Here is a 15914-nt window from a genome sequence, read left to right on the forward strand (position 1 = left end):
ATACAGGAATTTACAATGGTTTAGGAAGTAGATCAGGCTGTGGTTTTAGAGTATCACATTATTCATGAGAAGGTTAGCTAGAGCAGGACTTTCTAATTAGAACCATTACTTTTTCTTTTTCTTTTTGTTTTTCGAGACAGGGTTTCTCTGTGTAGCGCTGGCTGTCCTGGAACTCACTAACCATGACTTGGGCATGAAAGCCCTTGCCCCGAGAGTGTAAAGACCTTACACTTGGCTTCTAAGAATATAGCTGACCTTAGACAGAGCTGACTTTGTCTCAGTTGTTTTATTGCCCAGTTCCTGCCAGTCTTTGTGTTTGCATTTCTCTGTTTTGTGTAAGAGAAATTAAGCATCTGGTAACCTCATTGTACCTTGCCGATGTGTTACCTAACTTCCCTATTTTCTTCTGTATAAAAAGTTTGATGCTCAACTTGACATTACGTTCAGATCCAGCACACTCTCTCATGTCCTGTCTGCTTGTCACCCCATTTTTGCCGACTTTATGCCCATCTGTCCGAGACCCTGATTCCCACGGATTGATGGGGGCCAACTGGGCCCAGTCCGTGGCAATCATGTGTGTTCTAAGAATTGAATGCAGGTCATCAGGCTTGGCTGCAAGTGCCTTTACTGACTGAACTATCTCACCAGCCTCTCTTTGACTTCATTTTTTTGTTTGTTTGTTTGTTTTGTTTTGTTTTTCGAGACAGGATTTCTCTGGCTGTCCTGGAACTCACTCTGTAGACCAGGCTGGCCTTGAACTCAGAAATCCGCCTGCCTCTGCCTCCCAAGTGCTGTGATTAAAGGTGTGCACCACCACTGCCCGGCTGTCCTACAACTTTTATACAGTGTTTTCATTTTCATTTTATTGTAGGAAGTCTTTTAAGCCTTCCTTTATTTTTTCAACGTCCCAATAACTGTTCTGAAGTATATTATTCAGTCTCCATGTGTTCGCATAATTTCTCTTGCTGTTGATATCTAGTTTTCTCCATTTATAATCTGAGAGGATGTAAGCAATTATTTCAGTCATTATTTGTGTGTTGTGGTGGTTTGAATGAGAATGGCTCTTCTGGGCTCATATATTTGAATTCTTTGTCTCCAGTTGTTAGAACTGTTTGGAAAGGGTTAGGAGGTGTGACCTGTTGTAGGCAGTGTGTCGGGGAGTGTTGAGGTTTCAATAGACATGTGCCATTCCCAGTCTTTCCTCCCCTGCCCCTCCCCCTGCTGCCTCTGCTTGAAGATCAAGATGTAGCTCCTCAGCTATTGCTGCTGCCCTCTCTTCCTTGCACGCCGCCCACCATGGATCTAACCCTCTTGAGACAACAAGCCCAAATTCAACCAATTTCTTTTATGAGTTGCTTTTGTCATGGTGTTTCTTACAGCAATGGAAAAGTAAAACCGAAGGTATGTGTTTGCCAGTTAGGTTTTATAACCTAAATACACCCTACTTCATAGAAAATTCCATGAACTGCCGGAAGACTGTATTCAGAAGTTGTGTGGCACACCTGTAGATGACTGTTTATCTACTGAATCTGTTTCATCTGTGGTACAGTTGAGTTGACGTCCCTCCCTTTGTTGACTTGTTGTTCTCTTGGTGAGAATAGAGTGCTAATGTCACCTGTCACTAATGCATTCATTGCATGGCTCTTTATTTCTAGACTAGTGTGGCTTACTTTGTGAAATTATGTACATTAAAACTGCATCGTTGATATATTCCCCTTTATCAATACGGAGTGTCCTCTTTTTTCTTTCCTCCTCCCGCCTCCCCAACCTTCCTCTTCCTGCTGCTGATACCACTCTTTTCTTCATCTTTAGTAGCTCAGGTGAGCCTTGAACTTGTTATCTGCTAAGGGTAACCCTGAAGTTCTGGTTCCCTTAGCTTCCCAGGGGTTGGGATTACAGAGTTTGTGTCACCATGGTTTTATTCAGTGCTGGGAATTGATCTCAGGGTTTTGGTCATGTTAGGGAAGCCACAACCTCAGCTATGGTGTATGGTTTTTAATTTGAAAACCAAGACCATTTACATCCAGAGTAAAAACAAAATGAAACAAAAACACCAAACCAAAACAACAGAATTTATGGCCACTAACCAGCATTATGGAAGATTTCTTAAAAGAATCTTGTACACATAACAGGAAGACAAAAACAATCTTAGAGTGCAGGAAAGAGTAAATCCCACCAGAGAAGCAAATCAGGAAACAAGACATAAGAAGGAAGCTTCAGAAAATCGACAAAATGACAGAATTAGGATGTAGGAGGAGTCTCTCTCTCTCTCTCTCTCTCTCTCTCTCTCTCTCTCCACTATTTGTATATTGAACTCAGACTATTAGGCTTGGTGGCAAGCACCTTTGCCTGCCGAGCCATCATGGTTCTCCATGTAATGATCATTGGTTGTGTGTTAACACAAGTGCAAGTGTGCATGCATGTGTCTGCATGCCATGGCACGAGTGTTGAGGTTAGAGAACAATTTGGAGGAGCCAGCTTTCTCCTTCCTCCTACCATATGGATTCCTGGAATTGAACTCAGGTCATCAAGCTTGGCAAAAAGCACCCACACCACAGCGTGTTCACTGGCCCAGCACCCGCACCACTGCGTGTTCACTGGCCCACCACCACAAGTCCAATAAGTATAAGAAAGGTGGAAGCAAAAGTAATATAAACCAAAAAGTTACTGAGATGAGTTTTAAAAATAATGATGGGAGAGAGAAGAAAATGAAAGACACATGGTAGAATATTCAAACTGGAGAGAGGAAGGAAGGCAGGAGAAAGAGAGTGGAGACAGAGACATGGAGAAATAAATGAGCTTTACTATTATTAGAAGCAGAAGAGAAAATATAAAAAAAGCTCAGAAGAAAAGAATAATTTTATATATGTACAGAAACAAAAGCTATAGAAATATATACAAACCAAATGCTAAAAAGAAAATAAGATATTGATAGATAGCCATACATATATTTAGACTTATTTTAGGTGCCTACTTGTGTTTGTATATCCCACTTCATTGGTACCTTCAGAATCCTGGATATATGGGGTTATAGACAGTTAAGCTGCCAAGTGGGTACTGGGAACTGAACCTGGGTCCTTTGAGAGCACTAAGTGCTCTTAACCTCTAATTCATCTCTCTAGCCTCTTAATATAAATATTTTTAAAGATTAAAAAAATATACTTATATATATCTGCACTTCTTTCTGTGGCTTCTTGTGCCATGCAACCCTTGAATAGAGCACAGCCTGTGAGATATTCCCTGGTTTATTCTTTTATTGTGGGATTTGGGCCTTTTTGCCTTTTGTTTTCTGTGTTGCTTACCACTCAGGCAGTGAGCATGAGGGAGCCTGTAGCTCGGTTGGAGTAGCTTTGTTTCCTTGCTCATTAGTGCAGGGTAGTATGGAACCAAAATTCCCTGGGATGGAGCCTATTCCAGACAGATTTGCTCCATATAGCTGCAGGCATGGTGGGTATTTTGGGTGCTTCCTGAAACCCACACCTAGAGGAGTACACACACCACTGTCCAGGAGCCATAGCTGAGCTGGTGCTTTTTACTACATCCAATCATGGTTTCCAGAGGCTGTAAGCATCTCAGTAGGATTGATGCTCATATGAAGAGAGATACTTGTACCCCTCCCCTTGGCTATCAGTCAGCTGTGGAAACAATAGACCCATGAATTGGAATTTCCCCGGGAGTCTCATGCTGGGAGAAAGAAAAGACTGGAGCCTTGTCCCAGCCAGAAGAATTTGTCTCCCAGAAAGGTATTTCACACTGTATCTCCCCCCCCAACATACACTCAGAAAGAGAGAGACAGACAGACAGACAGACAGACAGACACACACACACACACACACACACACACAGAGAGAGAGAGAGAGAGAGAGAGAACAAGGATAGAGACAGGAACATAGTATAGACACAGACGTACACAAACAATACAATGAAAAAAAAAAAACCTCAGAGATTTTTATAACAAGGAAGCTGTACCCATGAAATCTCAACAATATGGTCACCTGAACCAGACCAGCATGACAGTTGACAAGGAAGATCCCACAGAGCAATCAATGGCTGTAGTGAGAGATCAGGCAAATTGCTGGTAGGTTATCTTATCCCAAGTGGTTGAGCACATGTACATATGTGCATAGACTAATGGGTCTCAGATGGTTCTATGTACACACACACACACACACACACACACACATGTAAAAGTAATACTTGAAGAAGAGACATGAATTTGAGAGGGATGGGGGGGCATAAGAGGAATCGGAGTGGGGGGAAGGGAAGGATGGAAACAATGTAGATACAGACTCATGTATGAAAGTCTCAGCAATAGCCAGAGTTGAGAACAACCCAGTCAAGAGCATCCCTCCATGTCCAAGAGCATCTTCCATGGTTTCTGCTAGAATTGCTGCCTTGGCTTCCACTGATGAACTATGTGTGGGACATGTAAACCAAATGAACACCTCCAAATAGAGCTAAAGACATTTTACACAGTTTTGATTTCTCAGGTCACCTTGCAGTGCCACTGGGGTCAAAACAGTGGGCCAGTGATGATTGGAACCACATCTGGAGCAAGAGTGCTTAGTTATGCTTTCCTCCTGCCCTCTATTCAAACCTAAGCCCCATGTCCCTGTACCTCTGTGTTCCTTCCTAGTGTGGCCACATTGGATAAACTTTTTCTCTGCCTTCACTCTTGCTTCTCTTTAATTGGCCCCCTGAGGGTTAGTGGCTGAACCTAGCTTCTTAAGTCAGGTAACACGGCCAGTCCCTGGACATGGTTGCACATGTCACCCCAGTCCTGACCCTCTTCAGTGGCCATCACAGTCTTTGGTTTTAAAGGGAGAGAGACCTGGATTTTATCCCAGACCCCTCTGCGTGTATTTGTCAGTGTTCTTGCTTCAGAGGTGGTTGGGTGGCATCTCCCTGGACCACATGATAGATGTTTTACTGCACTGTGGCAACACTTGCTTTGAGTTACAAGAAAAGGCTTATGTTTTGTTACCCAGAGAAGCAAGCTTGGAGTGACCTTGTCAAAGCTGCCTTCCCATACAGCACTGTGCTTTTACACTGGGATGTGCAGAGTACCTCTCCAGTGCCAGTGTGTAGTCCCAGATCTGTAGCTGGTCTTTGCTACTTTGTGGCTTCTTCTTTTTCCCACCCTTCACCTCCCTGGTTTCACCCTCTACCACTAGGTAAGAGAGGAAGGATAGAGGGGAGGGAGGAATTAGGAAAATCCCTGAATCTGATTTCTCTCTTTTTGTTTCTTCTTTGACCCTAGCTACTAACAAGTCACAACCAACCTATCGGCACTCTGAAAAGTTCCCAGAATTCCAAACATCACACAATTGCAGAAACTATTTCAGCTGGCAAAACCATGCCTTTGCTAGAGCACGAGGCAAATCATAGTTGGAAGCAGCCCCCACATCCTTACACCTGGAATTAAAAAAAAAAAATCACGATTTCTTACATTTCTGTGTTTTCCAAAGAAACCGAGAACTATGGGTAATTCTCAAAACTGTCCCTCTACCGATCAGCTGAGTTCGGCCCGCTCTTCTGTAGCGCTTCCATTTCCGTCTAAGTCTCTCTGTTTATTAACCATCGCTGTGTCCCCTCAAACACTCACCTTGCTGAGAAGCTATCTTCTGGTTGACTCCCAACTACAGAGACGCCAGGACACAATGTGCTTCTAGACGACCCCTGCCTCCTCCCTAATTAGTTTTTGACTCTTTCTGCAAGATGAAAGACCAAATCCTTTCTCAGGGACCCTCTGAGATACTATTGTAGAAGTTGAACTCAGTTTCCAAGTGCTAGGGGTTGAGAGCCTTCTCCTAGATGGGGAAACTCCTTCAGAGATAGGGTCAGGGAGGCTGTGTGTGCAGGACACTCTGCTCATCCAAGTAGGGTTGCTTCCTCTTCCTTCTTATCGCTCAGATGTCCTCAGTCTAAATAATTTACTACATCACTGGGGGTATTAATCTTTCCACATGGCATTGCCTCACCTGTATCTCATAACTATCACCAAGTGATGTTGATATTAGTATTCTCACTATTGTTATTTTATGAATAATTGTTGCTTGTAATTGTGGTCTCTTAGCTAAAATTTATTTAGGGAAGCAGTCTGGTTGCCAGTTGGTTTGATTATTATCATTGTATGTTGGCTCTCCTGTATTTAGTTTCCATTTGTGCGAGTGTGAGTTTGCTGTCTTTGGGTTTGAATGAATATCTTTTACTCTAGTCTGACAGAGGGTCAGTTCTTGGACACTGGGCTTCTGAATGATGTGAACGTCTCTTCTTTGTTCAGACTTTAGAATTTCATGCCACACTGTGAAAAACAGCTTACTAACAACCCCCAACTCTTCTATATCCTTATTATTGCTAACCTGGCTTAACTCTGAGACAGTGACGTTTCCGGCTTTACTGTTGTCCGTTTCTCCAGCTCTGGCGTTACTCATGTAGATGCTTCAGTACCTGTCTCAGTTATTCCTCTGTTACGGTGATAAGCAACCCTGACAAAGGTGATGTTGGGAGAAAGGGTTTTGTTGGCTCACAGTTCCAGAATATACGCTATCACGGCATCAGGAACTTGAGGGAAGGAGCCAGTCTATGAAGCAGAGAATGATGAAGGTGTGTTCCTGTTCAGATTCTTCGCTCCACTTACCCAGTCCAGGATTTCAGCCAGAGAATGGGCACCACCCACAGTGGGCAGGACTTCCTGCATCAACTCGCACAATCAGGATAGGGACCCCCCAGACACACCCAGTGGCCCATCCAGTGATTCTAGGTTTTGTAGTGCTTACACTAACTATCACAGTGCTTATGATTTCACGATAGTGAGGTTGTGGAAAATGTCCTTTATCAGTATAAAACATTTTTGCAGCAAGCAGTGTTTAGTTCTGAATCCTGTTTTATCGGATGCTAACAGATTCATTCCTAGCCAGTGTCCGCTTCACCAGCATGCCTGGTGTGGTGCGGGCATGCTGCTGAGAGGAGGCAGAACAAAGTCCATGTCGGTGGTCCACAGTATGTGTTTTCCTTCGCTGGACTAAAGGAGAAACAGTGGGTTCTGGGACGAATGTAGTGGTGCCCAGTCTCCTGTGTACCTGGTCCATGCTTCCCCTCAGGGCGTCCACACGCCCAGCAGGAAGGGATAGGCAGAACCTGTTCTGATTTGGAATGAGCCTCTAGAAAGTACGGAGGGGCTGGAGGAAAAGGCCTTCCTGGGAGATTTAAGCATGGCTGTTTAAGATGAAGACCTTCCCTGCATCGATCCATAAAGAAGAGATGATCCTCAGAAATCAGCCTGTCTCTGCCTCCCAAGTGTTAGGATTAAAGGCGTGCGCCACCACCGTTTATTTGATGGTGGATATGAATGCATATACTTCAATCAGGGTGAACCAGGGATTAAATACCTTTTGTGGGAAGCAGTGACCAGTAAGTGAAGCTCATTGGCTAAATACTCCTGGCTTATCTAGATAACTCATTAACATAGAGAACACCAGGTGTTTATGCTATGTGACCCAGTGCCCATGGTCCTCAGTGGGGTAATGTGGTTATGTGTTCCAGAGCAGGTAGAGGCAGTCAGGGAGTAGCTCTACTCCTGTCATTCTCAGTTCTGAGATTCCTGGGGTTTGAGCTCAATCAACCATATCATTCTTATGCCTATCTGGTAACAAGGTCCCACACGCCCTACAAGCCAGAGCTAAACTGGCTGAAATTCTTCAATGAAAAAGTCAAAGTAATGTGCTGCAAGTTATAGGCATAAATATTTTTGAGATGGGTGCATGTGTCTGTGCAGCTATCATGCATGATGTATGTGTGGAGGTTAAATAAGAACTTGTGGGAGTCAGATTTCTCTGACAGTGTGGCACCCAGAGAGGGGTCTCGGGTCATCAGGGTTGGTGGCAAGCATATGTAACCACCGAGCCAACACACTAGCTCTTGGGCGTCTTCCTTGGTCACCTTCCATCTGAGGTTTTGAGGCAGGGTCTCTTACTGGTCCTGGAACTCACTTACTTCTCTTAGGCTGGCTGACCATGAAGCCCCAGGGATTTATTCCCCTATTTCTGCTTCCTCAGCATTGCCTCACGTATGCTCCGCAAACGCCCACCCCCTGATCTGCCCCTCCAGCCAAGGATACTACTTTGAAAGGAGAGAAAAGAAATCCTGATTCCTTAAATGTTCAGTGGAATTTTGCAGATGAAACTGGATAAAGCTGATGCTATTACTATGGGAGTTTTTAGTTTCATTTTCTGTTTCGAATTGTTATGCAACAACTCTTCTTTAAAACGCTTTAAGTGATGCTTTTTTTTTTTTTTTTTGACAGAACTTGAAATTTTTAGTGTAGCCTACATGAAAACATTTTTCTTCTGTGACATCTGTTCTCCCCATTTCTAAGGAACGGTTTCCCACGCTTAAGGCCATGCAAATACTCTTCTAAAGTTTCTTCTCTAGTAATTGCCAATAGATTTTTAAATGTTAATTTGGAGGGGCTGAATTTTCTTTCTAATGAGGTTAGCCAACACTACTGTATAGCTTATTTTTTCCTGACCAATTTGAAGTATTTTCATCAATATTTCATGTCTGGCTATAGTTTTTTAGTCCTTTCTTGTCTATTCCTATCTCAGTAATCCTGTTTTGTTTTGTTTGTTAGATTTATTGGTTTATTTTATGTATGTGAGTATACTGTCGCTGTCTTCAGTCACACCAGAAGAGGGCCTCAGATCCCATTACAGATGGTTGTGAACCACCATGTGGATGCTGGGAATCGAACTCAGGACCTCTGGAAGAACAGTCAGTGCTCTTAACCCCTGAACCATTTCTCCAGCCCCAATAACCCTCAGTTTTAAAGATAGACTTTATAGTCTGTCTTACTGTAAGAAATTTGAGCTACTCTGTTCTTTCGTAAAACACTGTTTACCAACTCTCTCTAAACACTCTTTTAGGATCACATTACTTCCTTGCATAAAAACCATTGGGATTTTTGATGCATATTTAAAATGAATGTAACAGCACACACTATTCCTTTGTTAAGCCTTCAAAATATACTATGCTGCATTATCTGAGTGTTACTCATCTTAGAAGCGGCAGAGTAGACGCAATGTGCACTGGCACCTGAGGCCTATATAAACCTGGGATCCTCTCTAAAGAGAATCATAATTATGAGTGTAGCATTAGACGCTGTGCTCTGGGAGTGGCCTGTACCTGGAAGGCAGTTGAACCTTTAGCTTAATTAGCCCTGTGGTAAACCCATATCAGATAAGTAATCTCACACAGAGATTACACATGGACAATTGTGTCTCCCCCTCTGCTAGAGCAATCTGCTGTTTTTGACTCTGAAGCTACTGAAGTGTCAGAAGCCATAAAATAACAAAGTTGTAGCTGTGGCCATGTTTTCAGTTGAATGCCACATAATAGCACAGCCTAGACTTTTCTCTGAGCTAGCATGTCACATTTGATGACCTCAGGGCACATTGTGAGCATTAACTAATTAAACCTCATAAACCCCAAGAGATTTGGGAAGGAGAGATGTGGCATCACCTTGCCCAGTTCTGAAATGCAGTCACCTCTGGGGACAATGGCAGCAGCTGCCTAATAATAAACTTCAACACCTCATAACAGTTTACCTAAGACAATTAGTCATTGTTGTTAGTAATTGTCTTGTGAGTATTAGACTAGCGAATGGTTAAGTCACCAGAATTATTGGTTCATTGTAAATCTAATTTTTTTTTTTTTACTTTTTAGAAATTTTTTTCTAATTGTAAAATATATACACATGGAGTAGGTCATGTTCCTAGGTTTTTTCTTAGTCCTGTTTTCTATTTGAAACATAAAATAAGAACTGTCATTTAAAAAAAAAACAGTGTAGCTTAAAATAGGGACTTATTGATATGAGCAAGACTAATCAATGATACTAGAAGTCAGAACTAGGTGTGTTGTCTTGACTTGGGGATGAGGAACACAGACCTTGCAAGTGTTTTGCATAGCCACCTCAGTAGGTGTCACATAGAAGGACCTGCATAGCAGCTTATTGACCTCATCACTTTTCTGTGTGTTGTAGCTCAAAGCAAAAAGCATGCCGCACTTGTCATTATGAGAGTGCTGGAAACCCCAGGCACAGGGCGTGCTCCGGGACTAGAGCTGAGATAGGTGTTTCGTATTTCCTTGAAGCATCTTTCTTCACAAGGGCTTTTCTCAGGACACTTCTTCATGGCCAATGAAGCACCTTTCATGTCTGGATCTGAGACTCTCCCCTAGTGCCTTCAGCATCACTGCTTCTGCAAAACCTCCTTGGGCATCATTTTCCTCTTAGACTCTCGTATTTCATCCACCCACATCTTTGTTATAAGTATGTAGAAGACAGTCATGGTCCAGTAGTTTGGGTTGAGCAGGGTCTGTAGGAGTCATGCCAGTCATGGGCGTTTTAGCTAGCCAGGGGAGGAAGCAGAGAGGACCGTGGCCTTGAACTGTCTGATGGGATAGTTAGAAACTTGAAAGCAGAGCAGCTTGCTCTCACTGACTACATCTCCAGAGCCTTCCGAGGTCTTGGGTGCCTCAGGCACATAGACAGAGGCTCTGTGGGCTGCAGGAGAGCAGAAGTCACTGCTGAGGTCCCTCAGTGGAGCAGGCCCTTGTGAGGCAGAAGTCAGGACAGGTACCCCAATGTGACAATTTCCTCCAAATTGCCCTCCTAAAGCATGGGTGACTTAGAGACAGAAAAAAAAAGGGGGGGGGAGGAGTGAGAGGGGTGATGGGAGATAGGCTGGGAGGGAGGGGCCTTTGTATGGTAAGTGGGCAGGTTTTTTTTCCATTGTTATTTTTAGAGATGATGAGGTATGTGAAGGATGTCTAAATGATTGGCTTTGCAAAGCATATTGTTACAACAGAAGCCCTAGTTCTTCTTATTTAGAAAATAGAAAAGGGAGCTGGCATGGTCATTCAGAGCTATAATCCCAGTACTCTGGGGGTGGAAGCAGGAAGAGCGTGAGTTCAAAGCTAGCCTGGGCTACCTAGCAAAGGATGAGAGGGGAGGGGAGAAAGGGGCATGGAGTGGTGGTGGTGGAGGATGGGAAGGATGAAGAGATGGAAGAAGAGGGAAAGGGGAGAAATGTAATGCCAGTGTCACTGGCAGAGGTCATGGCATCCCCAAAGCCCCTTTCCTAATCTTTGGAACTCAAGAGAGCACTGCATAGCAAACTGGAGAACTTCTGTCTTCTATAGGACTTATTTAAAGTCTACAATCCAAGAAGGTGAGGCTTGTTTATAAACTTCAAAGGAGCCTAACACCAAAAGGAGCCTGTTACCCAGAGCTTGGCAGAGGTGGGGGTGTGAGGTGTGGGAGCGGGGGTTAGGGAGGGTTGGGGCACATGCCAGGCATGTGTGCCCTTTGTGTGCATCCATCACCTGCACAGCTTCCCTGGGGCGGCATGGTTTCATCTTCATCATGTGGACCAGGCACAGGAGGGCTGAAAAGGAGCTAGCCTAGAGTCTGGGGGTCTCAGTGAGGGTCAGGGGAGCTGCAAAGCCCTGTACTCTTTTCCAGCTGCTTGTCTTTGGGATAGACATCTGCAGTTCCACCATTATTTAAAAACACCTAACCATATGCTTCCCAGCGTCCCGTGGTTCTGTGGATTAGTTATCACTTATTTTCTGTCCTCACCCTAACTTTTCTTTCAAAGGCTCTGAAAGCAAGAGTGACAGCCAAGGTTCTCCCAAGGAGGAGCAAGAAATGACCTTAGAGATGACCCAGGTAAGGAACACTACTGCCCCAGACCTGAGGGATGAGGATGGACCTGGGGTTCCTTGTGACGCTGAATGAGTCTTTGATGTTAGGATTATCACTGAATTCTGTCATCGATAGCACAAAGGCCCCACTCCCAGGAAGGTGGGGAGATTGGGTAAGTTCATAATGGGCAAGCCTCCTGGGCTCTAGAATGGAGGCCAGAGTGGGATTTCATCCTGTACTGCTTACTTCTCTCATCACTGTGACAGAATGCACGAGAGGAGCTGACAGGTCAGTGTTCGCCTGTCCAGGAGTGCAAGCAGTGGGAGCTAGGGGCAGAGACATGCAAAAACTTAGGGATCTAGGTAGATGCTCATCATTTTAATTGGGGTAAACACACACNCNCTCTCTCTCCTCTCTCTCTCTCTCTCTCTCTCTCTCTCNCACACACACACACACACACACACACATACAGGTCAAAACTTCTCAAAAGGCACATTTTAAATTTGTGTTCATTATATGGTAATTATACTTTGATAAGACTGATTTAAAAGAAAACTTAGTGCAAGCTCTCAGATCACACAGAAGAATGAGACAATAGAGTTACAATTAATGTCTAGAGAGAATCAGGAGGTGCCCGTTACTGGCCCAAGCATCCATCGGTCCCATCTACACCCTCCCTCTCTCCCTTTTAAAAACCTTATGAAGCAGATGGTGGATCCCTTTCTCAGTGTCTCCTAGCCAATAAGCACACTGGAAACTTACTGCAGAGCTTGGGTTCTGACACACCAGGGGTTGGTTCATCCTTATGTCTTCCCATGGTCCTTTGCAGGAGAATGAGACTGAAACATCAGCTTCACTCGAGGAGGCCCGGCTGCCAACAGTCTCTGAGGAAATGCAGGTAAGACTTGTGCTTGGGTAGAGCCTTTGTGCCACTGGCTAGGGAGCTCCTTCTCCTTTAACTTTTGTGTCCTCAACCCCTCCATTGCCTCTCCCCAACACATAGCCACTATTGTCCTTGGGTCAGCCCTGTGTATCTTTGACCCCACTGGTAATTAATCCTGAATTCCACACTCTCTGCATAGCCCAGAGCACAGGTTATAGTTTATATGTGTTTCAATTACTTGCAACAATTTTAATAAACAGTGATATTTTCTTCTTCTGAGCCCAAAGAGAAACTTTGAAGAAGTAAAATGCTTACTGGAAGGTCCCTATCCCCCCAACACACACACACACACACACACACCTCGACACACACAGGTACATTCCACAAGATATACACAGATATATATCATTTGCACACACAGGCCCAGGTAAATGTTAGTGTGTGTACTTATGTGCTGCTAAGGTTCTTGGAACAGTCCCCTTCTGTTACAGGTTCCAGCCCAGCTTTGGTTGGTTAGCCAAGGTTTGCTTGGTAGCATCTTTTTCTTTGGCTGACCCTGGGGCATCTTCCTTTGTTACTTTCCTTCATCCCACCTACACCCTAGCACTGATCCCCTGTCAAACTAGTTCCATCCATGCCTCTGCCTCATGCCATCTGTTTCTATAAACTGGGGAGATGGGAGGTCCCAAGCCCTGTGGTCCTACTTAGGAGTTTGACCTTTTAAGGATCAGAGGAAGGCATTGTAGGTTCCTGAGTAGGAGATTAGTGCGATCTGCCATGTCTGTCCCAGGGACAAGAACAAGGCCAAACCTTTCCAGGATTCCTGAGGGCCTCCTGGTGGCAGGCTGCTGCATTCTGCTTCCTCTAGCAGCATGCACATCTCTAAAGGGGGGCCCAGGCCAACAGAGTTAGATCCGAGATGGCACTGAATGCTGCGTCCCCACATCTGAGCTCTGTCCAAAGGCCAGACCCCCTGCTATCTGACCCCCAGATACTGAACAACTAAGGATCTATGAAGGGTCATCTAGGAGTGAGGGAGCTACTTTCTCACTGCTAGCCCTGAACTGGAGAGCAGGCTGTGATGGAACATCGATGATCTTAGCGTCTGTCCTTCCAGGCAGTCTACAGGGTGTGTGTGAGACTGGGTCCTGTGCTATCTGCATGGAAGTGTACAGATGGGAGGGGGAGGGGGAGGGGGAGGGGGTGAGGGAAACAGGATGTGCTGTCACACAGAGATGGTGCTGCATGCGTACAGGGTCACCTTTGCATTTGCTGCTGTACCCCTCCCCCCAAGCCCTCTGTCACTTAGTGTGCCTCAGCACCCCAAGGAAGAGGGCTAGAGGTGCCTAGCTCCAACTCTTTAGGGAGTAGCCAGGAATGAGTGAGGGAGCTAGTTTCGGGGAGCAGGGTGGAGCCCATGGTGGAAAGGCCTTTACTGGTGACCTTGAAAGGCCTTCACTGGTGGCCTCCTCTTCTTTGCTTCGCTTCCCTTCTCTCCTTCCAGAGGTTCTTGGCAGCTGCTGAGACCTGTAGCTTAGGTTTGTCTCTGAGGAGCCCACACTAAGAAACTCACTAACCCTAGGTCATGGCTGTGCCCCAGGCAGGAGAGTGGAGATACGGTAGAAGGTGCCAGTTTTCTTTCTACTATTCCTAAGAGTGAGGCCATTCCTGTATAGACCCAAACACGGATGGGATTGGGGGGGGGGCAGAACCTGCTGGACACCCCAAGGACATCTGGGTAAGCAAGAAAGATCGATTTCCTGTGTTTGTCTCCTGACCCTTCCAGAAAGGAAGAAAAAAAAAACCCAAACAACCCCACTTGAAATGACAGTGAAGAAGCGAAAAGGGCACAGATCCACAAGGACAACAGGGCGGAAGGGAGTTATTGCAAGATAAGCACTTTAAAAACATTTAGAATCAAGAAAATCGATGAGGGAGTTTGCACTGGCTTAGCAGACCCAGGGAAGGGGAAGCAAGCCTGAGAAGAGACCAATGAAAGGATTGTGAACTCTCTTCGAGGGCTGGGGGGGGGGGTTGGCCAGGGGGAGTAAGGGACAGGGTGAAGGGGGTGTGTATGTGGTGTGAGCACAGCCTGGTAAGAAGTAGCCCAGGCTCCAAACTCCCTGCTCATTCTCCACAGCTGAACAGCCACACCCAAGGGGAAAGACCAGGCAAGTATTCCCTGGAGGAACCAAGAAAACGTGTTCCACTAGCTGGGACTGTCTGATGGGGAAGGGCTAGGGCTAGAGAAAGGGGAATTCTTTCTTTCAGATGGAGGAGCCCCAGCTTCTCCTCCAAGCCAGTAGCTGGGGTTTGTTGGAGTATTCTGTGGCTGCTGTCATCGATTACCACAGCTTGGTGGCTTAAAACAGTGTGTGCCTGTGGTCTTACAGGCCGAGATCGGAATTCCCTCTGGTCTCAGCACACACTAGCCTCAGGCTGTAGGTGGAGGTTTTATTTCTTCTGCAGGATCTAAGGGAGACTCTGTTCCCTTGCTCTGATACTCTGATAGTGTCTAGAATGCACGTGCATTCTTTGTCCTGTGCTCTCTTCCTGTGTCTTCTGGGCCACACCGGTGCACCTCCCTATTCCTATCTGGGCTCCCTGCCTCTCTTGTAATTTCATCCTATCTATTTGGATAAGCCAGAAAAATCTTCAATTCTCAAAATCTTCAAGTTAGTGGCATCTTCAAAGTCCCCTTGCCCTGTAGGAGAAATGTCCTCAGGTTCCAGGGAAACACACACACACACACACACACACACACACACACACACACACACACACACTTCTTGAGGGCCACTGTTTGCCTCCCACAGTCTCTCCTGCAGGAAGTAGACTGGGAGAGCTTTGTATTAGTAACTTCATTCAAATCTTCATTCAAAGAACCGCCTGAGCGTTCCAAAGGTTCAGAAATTCTAGTACCACAATTTTTTTTTTTGGTTCTTGTTTTTGCTTTATTATTTTTAATTGATTTTTAAAGTTAGCACATAAAATGATGGGTTTCTCTTGGACATTTTAAGAGACTCGTCATTGTCCCCCCCCCCCAACACACACACATTCTTCCTGGGCCTGGGGCCCTCTTTCCTCACACACTGTCTTTCTGCTTTCTTGACACATGAATTTCACTGTCCTCGCTTTCCCAGAGTCTCCTCTCCCGCTTCAGATCTCTTCTTTCCCTTTATTTGTCACTAACCCCAGCCTCACATTGAAATCTAGATTCTGCATACAAGGGAAGTCATCCAGTATCTTCTGAGTCTGACATAACTGCTTGAGATCTGGATTCTCTGGGATTGTCTATTTCCCTGAAAATGTCCTGACTTTATTTAT

General features: G+C 45.1%; 1 protein-coding gene across 1 annotated transcript in view; it reads left to right on the top strand.

Moving 5' to 3' along the window:
- Window positions 1-15914, top strand: part of Cfap61 (cilia and flagella associated protein 61) — a 276129-nt gene that overhangs the window by 56172 nt on the left and 204043 nt on the right. The window contains exons 10-11 of the mRNA XM_029536666.1: window positions 11672-11728; window positions 12534-12602. Coding sequence (XP_029392526.1) covers window positions 11672-11728; window positions 12534-12602 — 126 coding nt within the window. The remainder of the gene's footprint in view (window positions 1-11671; window positions 11729-12533; window positions 12603-15914) is intronic.

The sequence above is a fragment of the Mus pahari genome, chromosome 3 (genome assembly GCF_900095145.1).
Source record: "Mus pahari chromosome 3, PAHARI_EIJ_v1.1, whole genome shotgun sequence".
Classification (NCBI taxonomy): Eukaryota; Metazoa; Chordata; class Mammalia; order Rodentia; family Muridae; genus Mus; species Mus pahari.